Source organism: Chlamydomonas reinhardtii, chromosome 16 (genome assembly GCF_000002595.2).
Source record: "Chlamydomonas reinhardtii strain CC-503 cw92 mt+ chromosome 16, whole genome shotgun sequence".
NCBI classification, from domain to species: domain Eukaryota; kingdom Viridiplantae; phylum Chlorophyta; class Chlorophyceae; order Chlamydomonadales; family Chlamydomonadaceae; genus Chlamydomonas; species Chlamydomonas reinhardtii.
The window spans coordinates 7,334,211-7,360,329 of NC_057019.1; the positions used below are offsets into that span (position 1 = coordinate 7,334,211).

At 67.7% G+C, this 26,119-nt stretch overlaps 2 protein-coding genes across 2 annotated transcripts; both read left to right on the plus strand.

Annotated features, from left to right (window-relative positions):
- Positions 1-849: 849 nt before the first annotated feature.
- CHLRE_16g684715v5 (uncharacterized protein) lies at positions 850-19,696 on the plus strand. Its single transcript, XM_043071521.1, has 31 exons — positions 850-1,269; positions 1,399-1,511; positions 1,714-2,157; positions 2,402-2,716; positions 2,983-3,060; positions 3,332-3,436; positions 3,678-3,831; positions 4,168-4,259; positions 4,502-4,693; positions 4,819-4,880; positions 5,194-5,253; positions 5,452-5,570; positions 5,760-5,878; positions 6,002-6,352; positions 6,484-6,885; positions 7,203-7,291; positions 7,551-7,633; positions 7,821-7,884; positions 8,007-9,937; positions 10,037-10,109; positions 10,324-10,549; positions 10,710-10,830; positions 11,049-12,353; positions 12,520-15,196; positions 15,449-15,512; positions 15,910-16,761; positions 16,946-17,245; positions 17,489-17,601; positions 17,883-18,042; positions 18,295-19,032; positions 19,231-19,696. The coding sequence occupies exons 1-31, from the start codon at positions 1,161-1,163 to the stop codon at positions 19,426-19,428; spliced, it is 11,709 nt and encodes a 3,902-aa protein (XP_042916270.1). The 5' UTR covers positions 850-1,160; the 3' UTR covers positions 19,429-19,696.
- A 223-nt stretch (positions 19,697-19,919) lies between these two features.
- On the plus strand, positions 19,920-26,041 carry CHLRE_16g684827v5 (uncharacterized protein). Its single transcript, XM_043071524.1, has 8 exons — positions 19,920-20,472; positions 20,815-20,889; positions 21,127-21,219; positions 21,400-22,047; positions 22,176-22,281; positions 22,399-23,671; positions 23,812-23,967; positions 24,120-26,041. The coding sequence occupies exons 1-8, from the start codon at positions 20,323-20,325 to the stop codon at positions 24,481-24,483; spliced, it is 2,865 nt and encodes a 954-aa protein (XP_042916271.1). The 5' UTR covers positions 19,920-20,322; the 3' UTR covers positions 24,484-26,041.
- Positions 26,042-26,119: the final 78 nt, after the last annotated feature.

The following is a 26,119-nucleotide window of genomic DNA, read 5'->3' on the forward strand; positions in this document are numbered from 1 at the left end:
CCTCCCCATACGTGGTCCTGGCGGGGGCCAGGCCCGTAAGGGCCTGGCGCCCTGGCGCGCCAGGACGGATGGGGGGGGGCCAGGGGCCCCATCCTGGCGCCGTAGGCACCAGGGTGGGCGCCTGGGTGGCGCCGTCGGCGCCAGCCGGGTGGATGGGCCGTGCCGGGATATAGAAGCGCAAACATGGCAGACGCTGCTGATATTCCCGACGTTGAAATGCTCGAGGTTCCCCCAAACAAACCCGCGGAGGCCCCGAAAGCACCACCGAAGCCCAGTGGTATTCGGAGTTTCTTCAGTGGCAGCGGTACTCTGAAAGTGAGGCCCTTGCAACGGAGGAGGAGAGCGAACTAGAGGAGAGTGACACGGAGGGGCTGTGGCCCAATGCGGCAGAAGACGATGACGATTTGCCCCTGGCGCGCGCGGCACGTAACCGTTTCCTGGGCATCTAAAGACTAGGTGCACAATGTGAGGCAAACTGGAACGGAAATTTTTTGAACATGATTTACGCTGTCCTGGCACGCCAGGATGATTTCATGGGGCAAACACGGCGCAGTCCTGGCGAGTCCCAGGACCCAAAACGCCTAGCTACCGGGCATGCCAGGACATTTCCCCTACCCCCCTGAAGTACCCTGTCGCCTGGCCGGGCGCCCGGAGCGTGAGGGCTGCGCGTCAGCAAACTCTATGAGCCAGCCAGCACGATCATCGGTCAAGTAACCGCGAACCTACGTTGCGACAGGTTGCGACTCATGCCCTGACATGCCTTGTGGGATTTGGGGGCCGGGATGTCAGCCATCCCACTCGGGACCTTGCTTCTCATCACTCTCTGCTTTTGCTTGTACTAGGAATTCAGATCTGACCTTAAAATGCCTGCGCGAGCGTTATCTACGTGGGGCATTGGGGATTTCGGGGCCGACCAACGGCAGCGACCCAGAGGTCGGATCAGCTGTCGGATCCAGCAGGTTCTCGGATCCGCCGGGACGTTTTGCGCCAGGGAACAGGCACGATGCTCAGCGGTAGCAAATAGCACTTTGTAAGCTTTGCATATTGCCCAAGCACACCTCATGAACTGCGTTTGGCGGCCCACGAGCCCGTCAGCGGAAATGCTCACAGGCAACCAAAACGACAATAGCTCGCCGTTAGAGCTATTTATATAAGAACCGATGAAGGTACCGGGACAAGCGCTTCGACCGCTGCCTGCTCTGAGGAGCTACCAGGCCGAGTTGCTGCAGCTCGCGGGCTGTCATGATGCAATTGTGTACCTCGAGACCGGTGCGTCGATCGGGTGTCGCGCATGCTTGCGCGCGGCGGCCTCGGGCTCGGGCTGTAACCAGCGGCGGTAGCCTGCCTCGAGAGTGGTCTCGGAAGGGCCTGACATGTCCTTTTATTGCTGCGGCGCAGGCACCGGCAAGACGCGCATTGCGGTTGAGCTGATCGCGGCCGCGCTGCCGGCGCTGCGGGCGGCGGGCCAGAGCGCGGTGTTCCTGGCGCCCTCCGTGCCGCTGGTTCGCCAGGTGGGAATGGCATGTGCGTCACTGAGGCTTGTGCTGCTGAGCCGTGCCGTTGCTGTGGCGCCTGCGGACGTGTGTGTTTGTGTGGAGCGGCGGGTCAGCCGGGTGGGTCAGCCGTGGGTCGGCAGTGGGTCGGCTTGCAAGGTAGCCATTTCGCTGTGTGACGAGCCGTTATGCTGATGCGGTGGTCTGTTTCATGCCGCAGCAAGCGGAGGTGCTCGCGAGCACACCCGTGCTGGTGCCGGAGCCCGAGGAGCCTGGGGCAGGCGAGGAGCGGGAGCGGCAGGAGCAGCAACTGGCGGCAGGAGCCGCGGGGTCGGCGGTAGGCACGGACCCCGGCACACCTGCACGCCCTGGCGCCTCCCCGTCGCAGCCGTGTCAACCCCCCGAGGAAGAGGCTGGGATGGCGGAGCCGGAGCCGGAGGCAGCGGCGGGGGCGGGAGCGGCAGGGCAGCAGGAGAGGACGCAGCGGCCGCCTGCGGGGCGGCGGCTGCGGCTGCGGCGGCTGTTGCGTGTGGAGTGGCTGGGCGGGTCGTGTGTGCACGAGGGCTGGGGCCTGGCGGGCTGGCGCGAGCTGCTGGGTCGGCTGGATGTGCTGGTGTGCACACCCGCGGTGCTGCTGGGGGCGCTGGTGCACGCCTACGTGCGGGTAGGCGGGATGTGGGACATAGGGGATTTGGGGACAGGGTTAGGGTGGGGAACGTTTGTGGGGTGTGCGAGGTGGGATGGCGTGTGCCGCTGTGCGTGCAGCGAACCCGGCTAGGCGCTGGCCACTGGGCTGGCGCTAGGGCTTGGGCTGGGGAGCATGTGTCCCGATGGGCAGCCATACCGCGTTCCGTTGCCCGCTCGTCCAGCCTCCCCCGGCCGCACCCCGCCCCCCGCCACCCCACCAGGTGTCGGACGTGGGTCTGCTGGTGCTGGACGAGGCGCACCACTGCACGCGGCAGCACCCCTACGCAGTGCTGCTGCGGGAGTTCGTGGGCCGGGCGCCGCTGCTGCCGCCAGGGCCCCCAGGGCCGTGCCGTACACCACTGATGCTGGCGGGGCCGCCGCCGGGGCCCGCAGCCGTCAGCAGCGAGCCGGGGATGCCGGCGGCGCAGGAGCAGCCTTCGGCGCAGGAGCAGCCGCCGCCAAAGCAGCGGGCGGCGCCGGTGCGGCCGCGGCTGCTGGGTCTCACCGCCTCACCACTGGAGCCCCTGGCACTGCAGGTGTGTGCGTCTACGTGTGTCTACGTGTCTACATATATGTGTGTGTGTGTGTGTGTGCGTGCGTGTGTGTGTGTGTGTGCGTGCGTGTGTGTGTGTGTGTTGTGTGTGTGTGTGTGAAAATCACAAAGGAGAGGCTCAACACCATTTGCGTGTGTCTATGTGTGCGCTGCAAGTGTTCCTTGCCGGGCAGTGGGGCAGTGGCGCAGTGCGGCGCGGGAGGTGCATGCGCTCCAACACGCGCCGGTCCCTACCACCCCGCCCCGCAGGCCGCCATGTGCGGCGCCCGCCTGATCACACCTGTGGACCGCAGCGGCTGCATCTCCGCACACGCCTCACGGCCCAAGGTGCGACGCCTGAGGCTGAACTGAGCCGACCCATGGCTACCTTTCTCATTCTTTGCGCTCTTATAAAATGCGGCGGGGATGTGTTTGTCTCACGTGCTCGATTTCATCTGTGCCTGCACTGCCACTCGTACCCGCCGCCGCACAGGCCAAAATCATCTGGGTCGGGGCCGACGCACCGCTACCGCCGCCGCCGGCCCGCCAGCGACACCAGTGCCCGCAAACGCTAGGCCTCCCGTCCCGGTGGGGGCCCGGGTCCTGCCCCGCACCTCAGGCCGGGACTGGCGCCAGTGCTGACGCGGCTGCGGCTGCGGCTGTGGCTGCGGCTGCGGCGGCAGGCGGCTCTCTGCGGGCGCTGTTTGAGGCGCAGTGGCAGGAGGTGGGGTCGCGGGTGGGGCCGCCGCGTGTGGAGCAGGCTGCAGGCCGCAGCCAGCGGTGTGCCTCAGCTGCAGTCCGGGCGTGTGCATGCGGGCGTGGCCAGACCGCTGTTGCGCCCACCCACTTCGTGCACGATAACACCGTCATATGGAGTAGAAGCCATCCTCCTCATCACAACCTCCGCCTCCATCACAACCTCCGCCTCCTGCCATCCTGCCCCCCCCCCTGTCCGCCCTCCCCAGGAGGCCCAGGCCGCCGCCCTGGCCCCCCTGCGCGACTGCCTGTGCCGCTGCCGCGACCTGGTGCTGCTGGCGGAGGGGGTGGTGACGCGGCGCGACAGGCTGCAGCGGCTGCACCTGCTGGAGGCCGTGGGCTGGGAGGAGCTGGGGCTGCTGGGTGAGGGGGGTGGGGCAGGGGTCTGCAGGGGGCTGGGGGGAGGGGTCTGCTGGGTGAGGGGAGAGCAGGAATCGGGGGTGGAGGGGGTTAATTCTGAAACTCCCGTACGTCGCGCTGCAAGGAGGATGGAGGGGGGCGGGGAAGTGGTGAAGGCAGGTGGGCCTTGGTACAGGCGGCAACTGCACGCAGATGTCTGTCATGGTGGTCAGCGGGGTCGCTGCAGGACGCAGGCCCTGACGCCTGTGTGCGATGTGAAGCCTTCGACGAAGGGTGCGGTGAGCAGGACTGAAACCACGGCGACGCTGCATTGTGCCAACCCACCCACCAACGCTGCAGACCCCAACGTGCCGCCGGCGCTGCGCCCGCACCCCACCTCCGGCTACCGCCTGTGCGACAGCCTCCGAGGGCTGCGGCTGCTGCGCACACAGGTCGGGCGGGGGCAGGGTCGTGTGACCTGAACTTAACATTCACTGGCCATTCATTCTGCAGACTTGTGCCTGCGACGCTACCTCCTGATCATTGCGCCCTGCCGTACCTCAGCCCCGCGCCCCAACACTTCCCGCCGCCTTCCCCCCGCCAGCAGCACCGGCTGTCCCTTTGTCTTGACATTTCCGTAAACCCTCCCCCTGTTCCATACATCCTCCCTGCGCAAAACGCACCACAACCGCAGTTGGCTGCGCTGGAGTTCGCCCTGTCCGACCTAGGGCTGTGGCCGGCGCTGGCGCTGGCGGCCGCCGACCTGTTCGCCTCGGGCCGGGAGGCGCTGGACGGGGAGGAGCAGGGGGAGGAGCAGGGGGATGGGGACCTGGGGGCGGCGGCGGCTGGCGGCGGCGGCGGCGAGGAAGAGGGAGACGGCGCCGAGGTGGGTGTTGGGTTGGGTAGCGGTGGGTTCGTGTGGAGGAGAAGATTCAGGTTGCGGTGCAGGACGTCTGACGCGCGCTTGGTCATGACATGTCCAATCCCCCCCCCCCCCACACACGCACGCAGGCCATCCCGGAGCCCACCGATCTGGGCACACTGCCATCCCGCGACATGGCGGCAGCATTCGTGTGAGTTGGGCGTGCGCGTGTGTGTGTGTGTGTGTGTGTGTGTGTGTGTGTGTGTGTGTGTGTGTGTATGTGTGTGTGTGTGTGTGTGCGTGTGTGTGTGGACGGATTGGGGCGCGCGCCGGCGGTGGCGGGGGAGCAGGCGTCGGGCCCAATGCGCATTGTCCCGTCACTGTCTTGCGCCGCCTTAGCTGTTTTTTGCACTGCTGCCTGTAAACATGTACGTTCGGTGCTTTTGTAGTCGCCTCTTCGGATGCCAAGTGAATGTGTACCCCGCACACACTTATGTCTCTCCGGCTCCGCCCGCCCACTCCAGATCTGACTACGGTATACTGCTGGCGCGGCTTGATGAGTCAGCCATTCCCCTCCCACCCGGGTGCGTGCCGCCGGGCGCCTGTGTGTGTGTGTGTGTGTGTGTGTGTGTGTGTGTGTGTGTGTGAGTGTGTGTGCGTGTGCCTGGGTGCCGCTGGCAGGCTGGTGGCCTGGTGCGTATGACGCGCACACACATGCACCCAACCTCGCGCCCCCCCTCCCTCCTACCAACGCCCTCCCCGCCTACGCCTCCTCCCCGCAGCCCGCGCCGCCCCAGCCTGTGCGAGCGGGTGGCGGCGGAGGTGCTGTCGGCGGTGATGGAGGCTCTGATCACCGTGGCGCCGCCGCAGCAGCCGGGGGAGGCGGAGGCCATTGCAGTGGGTGGGTGGGTTGGGTGGGTGCCGGTGTGTGTGTGCGACTCCTGCTGACCGCCTTGAAACGCACATGCCCCCACATCCCCACACTCTACCTCACCCTGTCCCTGTCCCCAGCCCTAGCCCTCGCCATCATTGACCTGGGCTGGGCCACCCACACCGCCGCAACCCCGCACGGCCGCATACATACGCACAGGGTTCGGCGAGGCCCTGCTGCTGCGCGGGGGGCTGCGCGGCCGCGGCCGGGCGGTGCTGAGGCCCTGGGCGGTGCGGCTGCTGCGAGCGAGCGTGTCGCCCCGGGAGCTGCAGAGACAGGTGCGGGTGTGTGAGGGACCGTGGAGGTCAGGAGGATGTGGTCCCAGCAAGAGGTCGAGGTCAGCAGCAGATAGCAGCAGGACAAAGCCGTGTGTCACCATGCATGCGCCTGTGTGTGTCCAGGTGCTGGGTGTGGAGCCGCCACCACCATCGGCGCCATCGCCTTCATCAGCGCCTACGCCCGCGGCAATGCCAGCACCGGCATCTACCGCCGGAGCTGCTGCTGCAGCCAGCAGCTCAGCGCCTGCACAGCAGCAGCAGCAGCAGCAGCAGGAGCAGCAGCAGGAGCGGTCTGGGGGGCACGTCCCGCTGCAGCTGGTCACACACCGGGTGGCCTGGCTGATGCGGCAGCTGCACAGCCGGGTGGTGGAGGCGGAGGCGCGGGCGGCGGAGGCGGGGGCCGCGGGCGGCGTTGGAAGTGGCAGCGGCGGGGGCGGCAGCTCGTGGAGTGCCATTGTGTTCTGTGAGCGCAAGGTGCGTTTGGGCTGGAGCACGTGTGCAAGTTGTGCCAGAGCCTGCTGCCTTATACTCCACCTCCCGGGTGGGGCTCTAACCACCCCCTGTGCACTCTCCTCACGCGCGGCGCTCACTCTCTCTGCACACAGTCCACATGCGAAGCTCTGCAGCGACTGATCACGTCGCTGCCGGCACTGACGGCGGCCGTGGCGGCTGGCCCTGACACCGACCTGGCACCTACCACCAGCCCCGACCAGAAACAGCCCACGACGGTCCGGAATCAGTCCGCAGCAGGTCCCTTATCGGGCTCAGAAGGCACAATGACCGCCACCATGGCTCAAGGGCCCTTGACGCAGCAGATGCATGGAGATAACGGTGGAAAAGAGCAGGAGGGCGGAGGAGGAGGAGGAGGAGGCGGGGGCACGGGGCCTGGGGGCTGGCAGGGGCGGCAGCAGCCGCGGCGGCCTTTGCTTCGCTCGGCAGTGTTTGTGGGCACGGCTGGCGGCGGCACTGCCGTCGGCCGCCATGGCGGCAGGCTGGCTGGACACAAGGTGCGTGGCGGGCTGAGGGCTGGCTCTAGTGGGGCGCATGCGGTGTATGCATGTGGCAGACCGCCCTCACACTGGGGCTGCGCTGGGCACCTGCGCCGGGCGGCATTCTCTGGGCAGCGCACCTTCCGCAGAATTGCCCGACACGCCACCACTAAACCTGACGCTTCCACTGCTCACTGGCCCCGCTTTAACGCCACTGCCCACTGCCTTGCCTTGCCTGCGCCACTGCCCCGCCGGCCCCGCGAAGTGCATGCCCACCCTCACGCCCAGTCGCCCACCCTCACGCCCGCCCCTCATGCCCACCCTCACGGCCACAGCGCCAGGACGCGGTGCGCCGGGCCTTCTCGGCGGGCCGGCTCAACCTGCTGCTGTCCACCTCGGTGGGGTCAGAGGGACTGGACTTCAGGTGCGTGCGTGGGCAGCTGGCAATACGCAGTGGGAAAGGGGTGGAGGTGTGTGTATGTGTGGGCGTGTGTGTGTATGTGTGGTTTTAGGGGGGGTTAAGGGGGGCGCACTGCGCGGCGCCTGCGATGTGAGGTGATACTCAGCTGGCCGGCAGCCAATGTGTCAATGCGAGCAGTCCTTCCCCCCTCCCTGCGCATTTGCTCCCGCGCACCCCGCGAACCAACTGCTCGCCTCCCTCCCACACGCCCACACCGCCTCAGGTCGTGTGCGCTGGTGGCCATGCTGGACCTGCCGCGGCAGGTGCCGCAGTTCGTGCAGTCCGGCGGCCGGGCGCGTGCACAGGGTGGGAGGCGGTGCGATTGGTGGTGTTGCGGTGTGTGATGTTGCCTCTGCTGTGTGATGGCGTCAGGCCTCTGCGTGTGTTGTGTCCCAGGCGTTTAAGGGAGTACGAGACGTGAGCCCGTGTGTTTTTGGACTCAGTCCTTGCCTGCTTCATTGTCCCTCCTGCCCCGCCCTCACCGCCCCCGAAGGCTCGGAGCACTGGCTGCTGGTGTCCACGCCCGAGCAGGAGGCGGCCGCGCTGGAGCTGCTGGCGTGAGTAGCGTGTATCGTGTTGCATGCGTGAGTGCCTGTGTGTATGTGTTTAATTATATGGGTTCAAATTTAGCTACCCACCAACCCCTTTTGCCCACCACCTCCCTCCGCTGCCGTCACAGGTCGGAGGAGGCGATGGCACGTGACGCCCTGACAGTTGCGCTGACCAACATGGCCGAGCTATTGCCGCTGACGCCGGCGCTGAACGACGGCAGTAGCGGCAACGGCTGCAGCCTTCACGCCACAAGCACCCGCACCGGTACCGGCGGCAACGGCCCGCACCATACCACACCAGCAGCACCACCCCCGCCACTGCCACCACCAGCAGTGCCGACTGGTTCGCGCAAGCGCGGGGGCGCGGGCGGCGCAGCATGCGCAACCACCGTCGCCGCTGACCCTGCTTCTGCTGCCGCCGCCGGCAATGCCACCGGCACGGGCTCGGCGTTCCTTCCCAAACGACACCGAGTGCTGCTGAACCCCGCTCCGGTGACTTCAGCAGTGACTGCGGTGCCGAGCTCGGCCCACGCCGACGTCACCACCGTCGCTGGCACAGGCGGCGCCCCGGCGGCACGCTTAGAGCCGCCGCCGCCTCAGCAGCAGCACACAGATCGCCGTGCCGCCCGGCGGCACCAGCAGCAGCAGCGCCTGCTGCAGCGTCTGGCGTCACAGAGGCGGCGGCAGCTGGGCGACGGGCTGACGTCGGCGGCGGCAGCCCTGGCGGCGGCGGCGGCGGCCGCTGCTGACGTGGAGGAGGTGCGGCGCGAGGGCATGTGCGGCGACAGCGACGATGGTGAGATCCGTGGTGGTGAAGATGGCGGATCCAGTGGCCATGCAAGCGCCGGCAGCAGCGATGATGATGAGGGTGTGGAAGGGTGGGCGGATGACGCGGGAGACCTGACGGCAGAGGAGGACACCGGGCCGGCAGAGGTGGCTGAGGTGGCGGCTGTGGCCGCAACGGCGGCTGAGGCGGCTCAGCCGAAGCCTGGCGCTCTGCAGGAGCAGCGCGTTGCTGACGGCCGTGGTGGCGCACAGCAGCCGCGACAGCTGGTGGATGTGGCATGCGGCGAAGGCGAGCTCCAGAACGCTGAGGGGTCTGAGTGGGATCCCGACTCGGTCGCGGCCGGCAGCTTTGTGGTGCCTGGCGCCGCCGTGTGCTTCCGCCGCGCCGGCCAGCCCCTGCTGTGCCTCAGTGCCGGCCCCTCCTGTGCCCCCACCCTTGGGACGCACGGCCCCCAGCAGCACCCGCAGCACCTACCGCAACAGCAGCCGCTGCAGCAGCCGATGCAGCTACCTCCCGGCGTGAGTCTGTCTTTCCCCGCCAGTGAGCAGCCGCCCGCAGCGCTGCTGCTGCAGCCGCACCACCGCGGCCGCCCGCTGCACAGCGTGGTGCCGGGCCGCTCGGTGGAGGTGATGGAGGCGGAGGCACCGGCGGCGGCGGCGAGGGCGGAGGTGATGGAGGCGGAGGCACCGGCGGCGGCGGCGAGGGCGGAGGTGATGGAGGCGGAGGCACCGGCGGCGGCGGCGAGGGCGGAGGTGATGGAGGCGGAGGCACCGGCGGCGGCGGCGAGGGCGGAGCTGATGGAGGCGGGGGCGGAGGCGGTGGCAGCAGGGCCGGAGGTGATGGGGGCGGGGGCGGAGGCGGGGGCAGCCGGGGCGGAGCTGATGGAGGCGGGGGCGGAGGCGGAGCGTGGCGATGGCGGCTGTGATGTGATGATGGAGCAGGGAGAGAATGGAGGCGGAACCGGAGCCGGAGATGGAAATGGGGGTGAAGGTGGAGGTGGTAGGAGTGGGGTGGACGAGGAGGGCCAGCAGCAGCAGCAGCAGCAGCAGCAGCAGCAAGCGGCAAGAGCAGCTGGACCAGCGGGCGTGGCCGCAGCCGCCGCGACGGCGACCGGAGGCGAGGCAACGACGGGAGAGGCCGCCGCAGCTGCGACACCGGCGCGCAGCCGCAGTGGCAAGGACGCGGCGGGAGGCAGTGGCAGCAATGGCAACGCCAGTAGCAGCGTGTTCGTGACGGACGAGCGACTGGAGGCCCTGGAGGTGCCGGCAACAGGTGGGAGTGGGGGTGTCGGTTCTAATCCGCACGCGCAGAGCCGTGTGCATGCATACGCATACGCATGTGCCGATGCCTGATGCTGCTTTCACCGCACAGGTGCCCGGCTGCCCGCGGTGTGGGCCGTGAACCTACTCACACAGCTGTGCTCGCAGCTGCCCGGCAATGATGGGTGAGGCAGCTGCCTGGGGCGTGGGGCGTGGGGGGCCTAAGGCTGTCACATGCGTGGATGGGTGGCTCCCGCGGTCCTGACTGCGCATGTGGTTTCATGTGGCCCGCCTATTAGCAGCTCCTTTGCCCGCTTCTACCCCGTGCGTGACAACCACATTCGTCTACCTATCTTCACTCCATCCTGATCTGTGGTGTGGCCGCACACACACGCACAGGTGCACGGTGCTGCAGCCGCTGTGCAGCTGGGAGGCCAGCGACCCGCCGCCCGGCAGCCTCGGCAGGAGCGGCGTCGGCGGCAGCAGTGACCTCCTCGGCAGTAGCCGCGCCCGCCGCCCCCTGCTGCAGCTGCGCTATTGCCGCTGCCGCGTGTTCCTTCCTGCCAACCTGGGTGCCAGTGCGGTGCTGGGGCCGGCCTGCCGCAGCAAGGACGCGGCAAAGAAGGTGGGAAGGGGATGTGTGAGCGTATGTGCGTGTGTGTGTCTGCACGTGTGGGGCGCATGTTGACGTATGGGTGGCCGCTTATGCCCGCAGCATCCTACACCACCAGGGGGTACTCACATTCAACCCCACTTCCCCATACGCTCCGCCCCCTCCCTCGCAGTCCGCCTGGCTGGCTGCTGTGCGGCTGCTGTGGCTGCGCGGCGACCTGGACGACCACCTGCGGCTGCGCTTCACCCGCCGGGCCGTCACACAGGCAGCAAGACACGCAGAGCTGGGAGGCCGTGAGTGGTTGGGGGGCGCCTGCCGCAGGTTTTTCTGGGGGGTCTCATATGCCCAATGAAATAGGTCCCAACCGTCGAGGAGGAGGGGGAGGCGGGCTGGCGGGCTGGGGCTGCGGCTTGAAGCCAGGCTCACACGCATGCGCCAAACCACTCAGCCAGATCCCTATCCCCCGCCCCGCAACCCCGGCCCCGACCCGGATCTCTGCCGCGTGCCGCAGTGGCCCACACCATCCCCAGCGCCGTGCTCACACACCAGCTGCCCCGCGCGCTGCTGCCCAAGGCCCTGCTACTGCCGGCAGAGGAGGCTGCAGCAACAGCGATAGCGGCGACCGAGCCGGCAGTAGCGGCAGCGGCAGTAGCGCCGCCAGTCCCAGACACGTGCCCGCCGCAGCCCGCCGTAGCAGCTCCGGAGGATGGTGGTGCGGTGGCGGCGACTGCCCCGGCCGCGCCGTCCCATGGCGGAGCACAGGAACCACCGGTGACAGCAATGGCTGTAGCAGTCCCCGCAGTGGCAGTGGCAGTAGCGGACACACAGCCAGTGGTGTCACCGGTGGCCCCTGATGCTACAGCCATGGATGGCGCCGGCGACGGCAGTAGCGCCAGCCGCCGCAGCACCCTCGCACTCCCGACTGCTGTGGCCTCTGATGGAGTACCCTCTGATGCTGGTATCAGCAGTGGCAGTAGCAGTGGAAGCCCCAGCAACCTCAGCAGTAGCATCGGCGGCAGTAGCCGCACAGAGCCGTACCGCCTGCACCTGTACGGCTTCGTGGTGCGGCCCAAGGACCCCCACGTGTCGCTGCTGCCCCCACCGGGAGTCACCGCCGACGGCAGCAGCAGCTGCAGTAGCAGTAGCGGAGTGACTCGGGACAAAGAAGCAGAGGCTGCGCTGGCGGCGGCGGCAGCAGCAGACCCGGCCGCGGCAGCTGGCATCTGCGGCATGCTCAGTTGGCCCACGCGGCCGGCGGACGAGCCCCTGGAGCCGCGACCTCCTCCCGGCGCCGCCGCGGCTGCCAACCCAGCACCAGCAGCAACGCCGCCGCCGTCGACAGCGCTGCCGCCTAGTGCACCGACAGGAGCAGTAGCAGTAGCAGCTCTAGACGCCGCCACACACGCCACGTGTATGACGGCCGCTGCGGTCGCGGAGCCCATGACGGGGGGTACGGTGGTGGACGCGCCGGGTTATGCCGTGTCGCGTGCGGCGGGCAGCACCCAACAAGAGGCGTGCGCCGATCCCGCCGCATGCGACACAGCGCAGCAGCCCAAGCTAGAGCGTCCTCAGCACGCGCCCCTGCACGCCGCTATCGTGGGCGAGTACATGCCCCCGCCTGAGGCAGGCATGTGCTACAGCTCCGGCAGTAGCAGCAGCGGCCGGCCGCACGACCACAGCCCGCGACACGGCGGTGGCGAGAGCTGCTACAGCCGCCAGTGTGCGGCGGCGGCTGTGCACCCCTGGGGTGTGCTGCTGCACGGGCTACTGCCGGCGGGCCTGCCGCCCATGCAGCTACTGCTACCCGAGGGAGACGGTAGGTGACTTATGCAAGGGGACGGGTTCGGGGGCAGGTTATAACCCATGTACTGCTGCCCATGTGTGTTGCTGCCCGCTGCTGATGTTGCCCTGGCCGTGCGCACCCGCTCCCTCTCAACCAACTCGCACGCAACCCCGACGCCCACCTGCACTCGCGCCTGCAGTGGACATTCCAATAGAGGTGCGGCTGGTGTACCTGGGCCCTCTGGACTGCGGCAATAGTAGCAGTAGCAGTAGCAGTAGCAGTGGCAGTGGCAACGCAACCACTGATGGCGGTACGGAGACCCCTGCAGATGCAGGCCCACCACCAGCCGCCGCTGGAGCCACCTTGCCCCAGCCCCAGCCCCAGTTCCCGCCATCAACAGCAGCAGTAGCAGGCGGCCGGCACCTGCCGCCGCTGGCACACGCTCTGGCGTGCCTGGCACACACGGTGCTGAGGCTGATGGCCTACCCCTGTCCCGCGGCTATAGCACGCGCCGTCGTGAACGCGGTGGCGGCGGCGCGCGGCGAGGCGCCGGGGGCGGCCTGTGCTACAGCCGAGGACCGGGCGGCGTGGGAGGGCTTCATGGGTTTTGGGCAGCTGCAGCAGGCCCTGGAGGAGCTACTGCCGCTACAGGCATCCCCGCAGCAGCGGCCGCCGCTGGCTGGAGCAGCGGCGGGGCCGCGGGGCGGCGAGGGCTGCTGCGGGGCCGAGGCGCATGTGGCCACTGCAGGTGGTGCATGCGGCGTCGCCGCGCCGGCCCCGGCGCAAGCGGCTGCTGCAGCCGAATCCGCGTCACCTGTAGTGACCGCGCAGAACGTCGGGCATGACTTTCATGAGGCAGCCGCAGGGGCGGCAGCAGCACACGTGCTGCATGGTGGGGCGCAGCAGCAGCAGCAGCCGCAGCTGGAGCTGCCGGGCGGGGGGTACTGGTGGATGCCAGTGCCGCTGCGTGCGCCGCCGGCGCCGGCCGCGAACACGCGATCGCAGCAGGTGCAGGAGCCAGTTGCCCCGCCTTTGGCTGCGGCTGCGGCTGGCGCCAACACCGCTCCCAACCTAGCGCGTCCGGATGCGCGTAGCGGTGCCGCAGGCGCACTGGCGGCATCGGCGGAAGTACTTGACCGCATGGCGGCGGAGCTGTCGGCAGCTGCGGCCCGGGACACGGGCGGTGCGGCGGCGGCGGCGGCGCTCATTGACTGGCGTCTGGTGGCGGAGCTGGCGGTGGGGCCCCTGCCACTGTCGCTGCTGCTGCCTGATGCTGCCGCCGCCACCGCTGAGAATGACAACGGCGGGGCCAGCAGGATAACAACAGCGGAGGCGCTCAGCAGCCAAAGCGCAAAGGAGTGTGACACTGTCGATGCAGGCACTACGGTAGTGAGCAGTAGTAGTGGCGGTCCCGGCAGCGCTGCTGCCAAGGGCGGCCGCTTCCAGGCTCTCGCAGCTGCGGCGGCAGCCGCGCTGGCGGCGGCGCCGCCGGCCGGCACCTACGCCGCCACGCCGCTGGCTGCTCCGCTGCTGGACTGCTACCGCCGCCTCGTGGAGCCGCACGGCCTGGTGGTGACCCTGGACACGGGCCGACTCTACAGCCTGCCCCAGGTGGGGACGGTGCAGGAGCCAACACAGGAGGCACTGGCGGCGGCGGCGGCGGCGGCGGCAGCAACGGGTGGCGGCGCGCCGCCGCGGCCGCCGCGGCCGGACGCGCCGCGGCCGGGCGATGCGGTGGTGTCGGCAGCTCCGTCGTACGGCCGCGGGCGGCAGGACTGGCTGCGCAGCCAAAAGCAGCAGAAGGAGGAAGAGGCGGCTGCCGGTGGGGAGGAAACGGGCAAGCGGCCACCGCCATCGGCAGGCGGGGCCGGAGCGGGAGCACAGAAGCAGCAACAGCAGCGCCAGGGGGTGCCAGCGGGCACGTCGGCCAGTGCACAGCCCGGCGCCATCCTGGTACCCAGCCCCACAGGACCTGTCCCGGCGCCCCACGCATGCCAGTCCCAGCCGTCCACCAAGCCCCAGCCTCCTCAGCCCCCTGCGCCGCCGCCGCCGCCGCACCTGTCCCGGCGAGAGCGCGTCAAGGCCTTCCGCGCGCCGCTGCCGCTGCTGCCCGGCCGCCTGGGCCTGTACCCTCTGGACGCGGGCCGGTGGCGGGCGCTGCACGGCCTGCCCTGCCTGGCCTGGAGGCTGGAGGGCTGGGCGGCGGCGGCGGAGGCGCTCACGTGCCGCCTGGAGGCGGCGGGGTACAGCGCCGGCGGCCTGCCGCCGTCAGAGGCTGAGGATGCGGTGGAGTCAGCAACAGAGGAGGCTGCAAAAGAGGAGAAGGACGTGATGCTGCATACGCCCGCGTCCGCTCGCGCGCCTGCATTGACACCTGGTGTGGCGGCGTCAGCGCCGCCCGCCGCGCCGATGACGCCTGCCGCGCCAGCCGGCGGTGGCAGCTGCAGCGGCGGTGACGGCACAGGCAGCAGGGAGGGGCCTGCGGCAACAGCAGCACCGCCACTGGCTGGGCCCTGTGCCGCCGCCACCACCACCACCACTACCCTTGCGGCAGCCGCTCCCAGAATCACTTATCCACCACCACCGCCACCAACTCCTGCCCCTCTTCCGAAAGCAACGGCGGCTCTGCCCGGAGAAGGCACACCGGCACCTCCCACCTATCCTCCCTCTTCAACACCCCCCATCCCGCCGCCGCCGCCGCCCCTGCTCCTGCCGCCGCCGCCTCGCTTCACCGCCGCCGCTCTGTCCCTGACGGCGGCCGCGCTGACGTGTCCCTCCTGCCGCGACCCGGGCGTGGGCAACTACGACCGACTGGAGTTCCTGGGGGATGCGGCCCTGAAGCTGCTGGCGCAGGTGTACGTGTTCCTGAGGGAGAGGTGAGGGGGGAGGGGAGGGAATGTGGGGAGGGGGGGCCGGGAGCGGGGGCGGAGGGGGGTGGGACAGGTGACGGCGGGGCAGCGGGAGGGGGCGGAGCTCGGCCCTCGGGTGCGCGGCGGTGCAGGGTGGGCGTGATCGTCCGTGGGGAACGTGAGGGCACGTGTGCGTGGACACACACACATCCGGCTGCCCGCGACCTCTTGTCGCCCCGCTCCACCCGCCCCGCTGCCGGGCTGTCCGGCCCCCCACAGGCACAGCGCCACCAGCCACGAGGGCGTGCTGTCCTTCATGCGGGACGCCCTGGTGGCCAACGAGGTGGGGGGGGGGGGGTGGGGGAGGGGAGGGGGGAAGGGGAAGGGGGAGGGGTTGTAAATACCAGCCCAAACTAAACCAACACCAACGAAAACGGGAGTGCAGGCAGAGGCGTTAGTTGCGAGCGATAATACTTATGGGATGTGGGCCGAGGCGTCGCGGAGTAGCAGGGCGAGCGGCGCCGGCGATAAATGTCGCCGCCCGGGCTCGGTGGGGGAGGGGGAGGGGGAGGTTGAGGGGGAGGTGGACAAGGTAAGGGGGAGGCGCGGGGGGGCAGGCGTGGCAGGGGGCGATGTACATCTGTATGCTGCTGTGCGTGCATGACGCACACCGTGCAGCCACATGCAGCCGGCTACCTCCTCCACCGCACAAACCCAACCCGCCGACCACACACCCACAGACCCTGGCTCACCACGCGCTGGGTCCGCGGCTGCGCCTGGCGGCCTGCCTGCGCGCCCTGCCCCTGGACCCGGGCCGCGCGCTGCGGCAGGCGGCGCTGCAGCCGGACGAGGACGCCGCCTCGGGGGCGCCGCTGCCGCACCGCCTGACGCCGCTGCCGCCGCCGCTCATGCACCTGTTTAGCCGGGCGCTGGACGCGGCGGAGGCCAAAGCGGCGGAGGCGGCAGTGGAGGTGGTGGGCTCGGGGGCGACGGCTGCTGCCGGTGCCGCCACAACTCCAAGCGCGACAAGCGCACCTGCCACAGCCGCTACACCCGGCACAGCAGCAGCAACAGCAGGAGCAGGAGCAGCCGCACCAGCAGCAGCAGTGCCTGCGGCCGCAGCAGCAGTGCCTGTGGCCGCAGCTGTGATGCCGCTGGAGCGCCCGAGTCAGCAGCCTCCCAAGAAGGGCAGTAGTAGCAGTCCAAGGGACAAGGAGCGGGAGCGGCGGCGCTTAGAGAAGCGGGCCCAGGCGGAGCAGCGGCTGGCGGCCACTCGGGTGCTGGGCGGGGTGCGCGGCAAGCGGCTGGCGGACTGCGTGGAGGCGCTCATTGGGGCGCACCTGCTGCAGCCGCTGGAGGGTCAGGAGGAGGAGGGGGCGGCGGAGGGGTGTGTGGTGGAGGGTCGGGAGGAGGCAGGGGTGGAGGGAGGAGTGGAGGTGGGGGCGGCCGCAGGTGGCAGTGAGGCGGAAGGAGCGGTGGCGGTCGTGCCCGGTGGAGGAGGCGGCAGCGGCAAGGACGATGGCGGCGGCAGTGATGGCGGCGGCGGCGCATGGGCGGTCGCCAACACGCGGGTTTGGAGCCCGCAGCTACAGGTGCGCGTGCGTGTGTGGCTGTGGTTGTGTGTGGTTGCCGCTGGGTGTTGTCATGCGGCACATCGCAATCCTTTGGCTGCCAGCCGTATCACATGCTCCCGCGCGTGGTGTCGTTTCCTCGCGCACACGCTCAAACACACACGCGCATACTTGCCCGCCTACGCGCGCTCACTCGCCGCCACAGGACGCGATGCAGGCGTCCCTGCGCTTCCTGGTGGGCTCCGGCGTGCTGCCTCCCGACACGCCCGCCGTCATCGCACAGGGCTTTGCGGAGCTGGACGCGGCGGCGGCTGCGTCACAGGCGCGGCAGGCTGCCAGGGCCGCCGCTGCTGCCGCGGCGGCGGTAGTCGCTGCTGATGCGCGCTCGTTGGGAGGCGGTCAGGGCACCGGGGGTGGCGGCGGGGACGCGGCGGCGGCGCGCAGTGTGTGCGAGCTGGAGGCGCTGTTGGGGTACCGCTTCCGCAACCCCGACCTGTGTGTGCAGGTGGGTGAGAGTGAGAGCGGGCGGGATTGAGCCGCTGCAGCTGCCGGCTGCTACTCCTTTTGCTGCCGTGCAAGACGAAGTATACAGGTGCTACAGCTACACACGCACACACACACACACTCTCTCTCGCGCACACACGCACACATACACAACACACACGCACACATACACACACACACACACGCACACACACACACACACACGCACGTGTTCCTTGACACGCCCACTCGCGCCCTCCCGCAGGCCCTGACGCACGTGAGCCACCCGCGCGCTGCCGGCTGCGGCGGCGGCTACCAGCGGCTGGAGTTCCTGGGAGACGCGGTGCTGGGGCTGGTGGTGTCCTTCTGGGTGTTCAGGTGGGGGCGTGGGTGGGTCGGTGGGTGTTTACGGTATAGGTGCATGCGTGTGCTGCGTGTGGTCTCGTGGACTGAACGGAACAACATAGCGCGTCTGTCTGTGCACGTACGGTATCGAGCACAGTGACAAGCACCAAGCACCGCCCGATCTACCCTGTGCCGTGTCCTGTTCCTGTCACCTCCACGCGCTGCTATGCCTTGTCCCCCGTGCACCGGTCTGACACGTGCGCCTGCTGCATGCCCTCTGCACCCCCCCACCCACCCCATGTCTGCCCCCGCAGCGCGGGCGGCAGTGCCGAGGCCATGTCCACGCGGCGGCGCGACCTGGTCAGCAACGGCCCGCTGGCGGAGGCGGCGGCGCGGCTGGGGCTGCAGCGGCACCTGCGGGCCGGCAGCGGCGCCCTGGTGGCGGCGGTGGCGAGATTCGTGGACATATACCTGGTGGGCGGCGGGGGGGGAGGCCTGGTGGGAGGGGTGGGAGGTGGGAGGGTATGGGCCGGAGGGCGGGATGGGAGAGGATGGGAGGGGAGATGAGGTTGGAGCAGTGTGGGTGAGGGCCGTGGATGTGGGGGTTGGGAGTTGGAGGAGAGTGATTTGGGTTTGGCTGGGGCGCTGTAACGGATACCCACACACACCTGCCCGCTCACGTGACCCACCTTCCCACGCACCCACCTACCTACGCCGCCCACGCAGGCTGCCGCGCCCGGCTCTGTGGTGGTGACCACAGCGGAGCGCCACGCCAAGAACAAGCGGGCCGAGCACCGCGCGCAGCTGAGGCAGCAGCGCCAGCAGCAGGACAGGGAGAGGGAGAGGGAGAAGGAGAAGGAGAAGGAGGGAGCAGCAGCAGCGGGAGACGAGGCCGCAGACAGGGCAGACAAGGAGGAAGCGGCTCGGCTCGCTGGCACGGAGCAGTCGGCGGGTGCGGGACTGGCTGGGTCAGTTGAAGTTGTCAGTGGGAGGGAAGGGGCGGGGGCGGCAGGAACCGCTCTGACCGCAGGGCCAGCAGCAGGCATGGGGCTGGAGGATGCAGCAGCCGCAGCCGCATTGGGGAGGGAGCGCCCGCAGAAGAGGCGGCGGCGTGACGAGGGCAATGGGCAGCAGCAGGAGCAGGTGCAAGAAACACTGCAGGAGGCGCCGGACACGCAGCAGGAGGTGCAGCAGCAGGGGATGGGTATGGAGGTAGATGGGGCAACGAAGCAGCAGCAGCAGCAACAGCCGCAGAAGCAGCAGCAGCCGCAGCAGGATGGCGAATCAGACCAACAGCAGCAGGATGGAGATAAGCATTCGCTGCAAGTGCAGCAACGGCAGGTGGACACGCCGGCTGGTAGTGGACGCAAGCGGGCCCGGGATGGTGGCGGCACGGCAGCTGGCGGCACTGGCGGCAGTGGAGGCGGCAAAAAGGCCGAGCCCCGCATCCTGCTGGCGCCCAAGGTGGGATGCACTCTGTCGGTGGGCTGGGTTGGCTTTTTACCCCCCTCGGGTTCCCAGGTGCTGTTACTCTGGCATTCCAGCCTGCCTACGGTGCAAGCGTCTCATGTTCTGAGTGGGAATGGTGGAAACACGCCAACCTTTCCCGCGCTTTTTGACCCCCTCCCCCAACTCTCCCCCCTCCCACGCCGCCCCCCAAAGGCGCTGGCTGACCTGGTGGAGGCGCTGGTGGGGGCCGTGTATCTGGACAGTGGGGGCCACCTGGGCGTGTCGGAGCGGGCAGTGGCGGTGCTGCTGAGGCTGCAGCCGCCGCCGGCGTCACAAGAGGCGGCGGTGGCGACGGTGGCGGCGACGCATGTGCAGCGCGCGGTCGCAATGGAGGTGGAGGAGGCGAGGTAGCAGGGGCCGGGGCAGCAGGGGCGGTAGGGGCATGCAGGTAGCCAGGCAGGCGGATGCAGGCTATGGCCCCAGGTCCGGGAATGTTGAGTACCGCTTGCCTCAATCAGTTCAACTGTGTTAGCTTGTTGAAGGCATGGTTTCGCCTCGCGTTCAGGTATAAGGCCGAAGTCGTTGAAGTTGTGCATTGTAGGATGGACTGGTTTCGAGGCCTGTTCGGCGGCCGACGTGTTAGCATACCCTGTATGGAGCCTTGTAAATCAACAGAGTATCCGTATGCTCTGCACGGCGGTACTGTTTACTGACAACGGGATCTCTGGACACGAAGGGCGCCGGGGGATGTTCGCCGGGTGGGGGTGTTCGCCGGGGGGTGCCGGGGGGGTGTTCGCTGGGTGGGGGTGTTCGATGTACCCTCAAATTAGTTCGCACTGTCACGCAACTCTGCAAGACTTAGTCCTGGCGCCTTAGCATGAGCGATATATAGGCTAGATCCTTGTTATCTACAGGTAAGACGCGGCTGAAGATGGCTCAGCCGGCTAGGACCACAATTTGGGCACACAACGGTTCGGTATGAAGTTATCGCTGGTCACATAACAGGGACCAGCTGTTTCTTCGCTGTTACTATTGTTCATTTAGGATTAACCTACAGTAAACTTACCACCACGCATGTAGAGAAGAGAACCTCAAATGAAACGAAGCCGGGCTCAGGGCGCCCTGGAGGCCCTCATGATTCCTGTTCTTATGGTTCCCCAATGCTGGATAACTCTCATAGAGCACTCCGAATGCACGAACTCGGGCGGTGGAGGGGCTGCAGCGAGATGGGACAGCCTCCTCGTTTCCCGACTCCAACATGACCGCTGGCCGTGTGATGCAAGCGTGTTGATGAAGCTAGGTCTGATGCTGAGGTATCTTCACTTGGTATGGCTCGACGTCCTCACGCCGCGGTTGCCGGAACCAGTCCTATTAGTCACAGCTAGCCTGAACTTCCCCTTGCTGCTATTGCGAGCGTTGTCGGCCCGCATCTTGCCGGCGCAGCTGTATGAACAGGTGCGCTGGTTGAAGGCAGCGGGGTGGTCTGTGGGGCTGTGTGTGTATGGGCCGGGGGCCGGGGGGGGGCCTGAAGCGGTGCGTGGCGCCTGCACCTGTGAGTCATGAGTCACCCAGGGCCTGCCGAATATAAGTGAACCCACAGCACCAGCCTTGACAGCTGCCGCCTGCAGCTGTCTTTGCAAGTCAGTCGCTCTTTGCGATGCACCGGCATGCACCCTCACAGTCACTCGCAGCGCCGTCATTTCCAGGCGAGAGCCAGGACGACACTGGCGCCCCACCCACGTGCGTGTCTGCTGCCTTCACCCCCGAAACCCCACGTGCCAAACCCCTCGCCCACAGGTCATTTCCCCGCTGGTGGTGTACTGGTGTCGTACGACCGTGTACCTGGGCATCATCCTGGCAGGCCCGAACACGGTGAGTTGACGGCTGACCAGCCGTGCAGTCCGAGCCAGTCATCAGGTCCGTCAGCCAGCCAGTCAGTCTTGACACCACCAACCCTACAGACCCGCTAGTGCCGTGACGGCACACGTGTCCCATGGGCTCACGGGCCAGCCCGCAGCGCCCACCTGCGTCTGCCGGACCACTTGGCCCAGCAACGACTGACCGCCTGGCTCATTGCACACGCCCCCGCACCTGCACACCTGGCTGCAGGCGCCCTCGATGGTGGCCCAGGCCTACCTACAGCAGTCGCAGGCGGTGGTGGCCTACCACATCATCATGTTCGCAAGCCTGCTGGGAGCATGGGTGAGAGGGGGTGGGAGGGAGGCGGGGGCCTGGGAGCGGGGCGGTTGGGGCCTGGGGCCGCGTCAACATGCCGGCCAGGCATTGCTTCTTCTCCTTACCGTGCGTGGTGTGTTAGCACCGGCGTCGTTGCACTTCGTGCCCCCTGGGTCTAACTGTGATGTCGCTCCTGTGCCTTGGCAGGACGTGGACGCGCGCGTGGAGCTGGCTGCGGTCCTGCTCGAGGCAGCGTGCGCGCTCACCTGCCTGTCCTGGCACGGCGCCAAGGTGCCGGGCGGGTCGCCGCACCCGGCCGCGCTGCTGGCGGGGCGCGCGCTGGTGCCGCTGGTGAACCTCAGCCTGGCGTACGCGGCGGGAAGGTGGAGGCCGGGCGGACTGGGCACAGGCAGGCGAGGCGGCGGAAGCGCACTCGCCCTGGACAAGTGCATCAGCATGCGCGCCAGTGGCGCTGCAGGTGGCAGTAGCAGCAAGGGCAAGGGCAAGGGAAAGGACATGGGAGCGGGCCCCGTGGAAGAGTGCGCAGGAGACGGCGACAAAAGCCTGGGCCTAAGCCTGATGCCGCCAGCGGAGCAGGCTGTCAGGCAGGGCGCCGAGCCGTCTGGCAGCGGCTGCGGTGGCAGCAGCAGCAGCAGCCGCACAGAGCCGCAGCCACTGCCGGCACTGCCGCTGCCGGCGCCGATGTTGGAGCGCAGCAGCGGTACCGTCACGGTGGCCGCGCCGCAGGCCGCTGGTCACCAGTCGCAGCCCTCGGCGCCTGCCGGCTCATCGGTGCTGCGGCCGCATAAGCCGTACCGCTCCTACCTCCGGGGCAGGACCAAGCACTACTTCAAGGTGGGGATGAGGGTGTGAGGCAAACGGCTTCGTGTGGGATATACCGCTCCAGGGCAAGGCATGTTGCTGCTGTCCGCCGATTGCTTGCCTTCATGCAGTTTAAGGAGCGTCGGGTTCTCCTGTCGCAGATCCCCTGGGCCGAGCTGGAGGACATCACGCCGGGCTTCGAGGAGCGGCTGGCGGCGCTGTGTGCGGCACGCGGCCGGGTGCTGACGGGCGTGTACGTGCGCGCAGGTGCGTGTGGGCAGTCGCGCAGGTGCATTCCCGCACATGAAAAGGGGCACAGGTGTTGTGCAGGCGGCAGTGCAGATCTGACAGAACCGCCTTCTGTCCCCTTGGTTGCAAATGCAGGGTGCATCGAGCTTACCATACACCTTGCTGAGTACGGCGCCGGAACCACTAGAGCCGGCGTGCATGCTGGCCCTGCAGCAGCAGCCGGCGCGCTCTCGCACTCCGACGCGGCGGTCCTGAGCGTTGAGGAGGTGATCGCCGCCCTGGGCCTGAGCCTGCCGAGCGGGCCCGCCGATGCAGCCCTGCAGGCGGTGTCGGTGCAGCAGGAGCTGGTGGACAGGGCGGCAAGCGAGCCCGAGGCCAGCGGTGATGGCGCCCGCAGCCAAGCGCGTGTGGTGCGCGTGTCGCCACGTGTGCTGCTGCTGACGCCTGCAGACGCGGCTGCCAGCTCGGCTGCAGCACTGCGCGTGCGTGTGGCTTTCGGTGGCAGCACTGGACCGGCCACAGCATTCAACGTGGCGATGCTGGGTGCTGCGGGTGTCCTGGCCACACGGGTCACGGCCAAGGAGCTGCAGGCTGCGTCAAAGGAGGGCGCTGAGGCCGGGTCTGAGGAGTGGGAGTATGCCATTGAGCTCCTGGAGGCGCCGCCGCACCCACAGCTGCTGACGGTGCAGCTCGCGTTCCCAGCAGCAGCGGCGGGGGCTGCGGCCGAGGACAGCGCTGCCGCAGCCACTCCCAGCCCGTACGTGCAGTGGCTGTCGGTGCCGGTGCTCGCGGTGGACGACGCCGCGGTAGCCGCCGAGCTGAGCGCAGCGCTGCAGCTGCTGCAGACCTCTGAGGCAGGCGCGGAGGTGGGCGCGGCGGCGGAGTGGGCCCACCCGCTGCTGTGCGACCTGGGTCTGTGGCTGGCGTCCGCCGCAGCCTCGGGCGCTGCCGGTTGCTCCGAGGCCGTGCGCCGCCTGCCTGCAGAGTGGGTGTCGGAGGTGGGCGCGTGCCTGCTTGCGTACACGGAGGGCGCGGGTCTGGTGGCCACCGCCGCCCGCATCCGCGCGGACACACAGCGGCTAGCTGCCCTGCCAGCAGTCGCAGAGGCAATTGCAGCCAAGGAGAGCCCACGGGTGGCCGATGATGACGCAGCAGTCGGCACGTGCCAACATGCAGCAGCAAGCACCAGCGGCTCCGCTACTGCTGCCATGGCTTGGCAGAAGCCCAACACTAATGCATTGCGCCAACGCTGCAAGGGCAGCAGTCGCGGCAAGTGCGCCAGCAAGGGCGCTGAATGCGGTGGCAAGGAGGAGGAGAGCAGCAGCAGTGCTGGTGGCGGCAGCGACTGCAGCCCGGATGGATTGCAGCAGTACACACAGGCGTGGATTGTGGCCATGTGCTTCACCTGGTGAGTCCAGACTAGAAGAATACGGTGCCTGTATATATTGATGGCAAGGGTACCTTTGTGAGCATCATCAGCTGCTTGGGAGTATCTCCGCAGCCCGCGACCCGCAGTAACGCTCTGCCCCATGGCACGGCCACCTGCAGCCAAATCGTGGAGTGCCTGGTGGCCCTGGGCTTCGCTGTGCGGGGCGTGAGGGCCGGACAGCCGCTGTGGAGTGCTGAGAGCGCCGTGGTCTACACGGGACTCGGCGTTGGGGTCGTGACCACGCTAGCCGGGCTGTGGATGACGCCGCGAGCCTGGTAGGTCGCAAGGTTCCGCTTGGGGCCTTGGGATCAGTGGGTAAGAGCTAGGTGACGACCCTGGTGACGCAAGCATGGAGCAGCCTAGTCTCTGAAAGCCTTATGCAGCGGACTGCTGTAAAGTTCCTATCCATTTTGTGTCCATCCACCAGGTCAAGGCTGGCGCTGGCTGCTCGGCTGCCTCGCTTCCTGGGCTTTATGTTTGGCAAGGCACTGGTTTCGGTCGGCGCGCTGCCGCCACCCGCCGGAGCTGCTACGTACGGGAGCGGCCCCGGCATTCTGCTGCTCGAGGGCGTCATCCTGCCCAGCGGCTGCCTTCTGCCGCCGCGCACTGCCCTGGCGATGAGCTGCCTGAAGCTGCCACTCAACATAATGTCAGGGCTGGTTGTGGGCGCATTTGAAAACCTCTTGCCGGCGGTGCTGATGGCGCTGGCAGTGGAGGCACTGGCGATGGGCACCACCCTGGCATGCCACGGCTACGTGCGCCGCCACTACATGCGCCTGCGCTGGCAATGATTGTCCGCCGTGTGGCACCAACACTGCAGTGCATGGCAGCCACTGTATCCTATAGGGGGACGTGCATGTGCATGAGGGGCGGGCCACTTACTGGTCAACGCTATTACTGATGGGGATGGCTTGCTACTGATACGCGCCCGTTTGCAGTGCTCCATACTGGGCCAGCTCCTGTGTAGATGATGTTTTACCTCGGTGATCTGCTGTTATTTCTCATGCCATGCCATGAGCGGGCACTGGTGCTTAACGCTGCTGTCCATGCCCGCTGCTAGCATGCACTGATACAATTGCTGCTGAAATGGTTGCTGCTGAATGTGATCGCCCGCGCATTGCAACTGCGGTGGTATGTTCCTTGCGCGCCGACAATGTTGTTCAGATGGTGCCGTGCGCTTTCCTCCTTGCGCTTGGCGGTTGAATGGAGCCTGTCATCAACCCGGTGTTTGGCGAAAGCGGCACCCAGGCTGGGCAGGCATCAGCCGTGCCCTGGCAAGAAGAAGGAATGTCTGTTGGTGGCGCATGCAGGGTGCCTGCTTGGGTTCATGCTTGGGCGTGGAAGCTTGCGAAAGCTCAAGCGCTCATATTACGGCTGCATATAGCAGCTTCTAATCGATGGCCGAGGCGAGTAGCAGTGCATGTATTTGGACAGTGCTGGGCGCTGTTATACTAGATGCGCAGCCTGTCCGGTGCTGTGCGGTTGAATGACAGCTAAGGTAGCCCCTTTCACCAAGTCTCAGAGTTTCGTGTGACCTGGGCATCCGGTGACGCAGCGGCGGTGTTGGAAAGCAAGGGCGGAACCACAACGCCGGCACGTAAAGTCCAACGCGTTCCCTTCGATGTCGCTGAGGGCATGAACGGTACTTACGCACCGCAGAGCCATTCAACGTACGGTTGGTTAAGGGATGCGTTAGTTTGGATGCATTAGCACGAAACAGTCGAGTGCAACAAGATGGGTTACACGCGATCATCCTGTGTAGCTGATGAGCGGTTGTGTGCCAGGTGCCCGTGTCATTTTACAGTGCCCTCCATGGGTGCGACATGGTGGTGGCATGCAGTGGGCGCGGGGGCACCTGGGCGTGTCGGTGCGGGCAGTGGCGGTGCCGCACGCGGTCGCAATGGAGGTCGAGGTGGCGAGGTAGCAGGGGCCGGGGCAGCAGGGGCGGTAGGGGCACAGGCAGGCGGACATGGCATGGAGAAATGGCACCTTCAAGTTAGTTCGCACTGTCACGCAACTCTGCAAGACTCGGTCCTGGCGCCTTAGCACGAACGATATATAGACTAGATCCTTGTTATCTATAGGGAAGACGCGGCTGAAGATGGCTCAGCGGGCTAAGACCGCGCAACAACGGGTCGGTGTGAGGTAATTGCTGGTCACATAACAGGGACCAGCTGTTTCTGCGCTGTTACTAATATTCATTTAGGTTTAACCTACAGTAAACTTACCACCACGTATGTAGGCAAGAGCGGCTATGTTGACACGAAGCCGGGCTCAGGGCGCCCTGGAGGCCCTCATGATTCCTGTTCTTATGGTTCCCCAATGCTGGATAACTCTCATAGAGCACTCCGAATGCACGAACTCGGGCGGTGGAGGGGCTGCAGCGAGATGGGACAGCCTCCTCGTTTCCCGACTCCAACATGACCG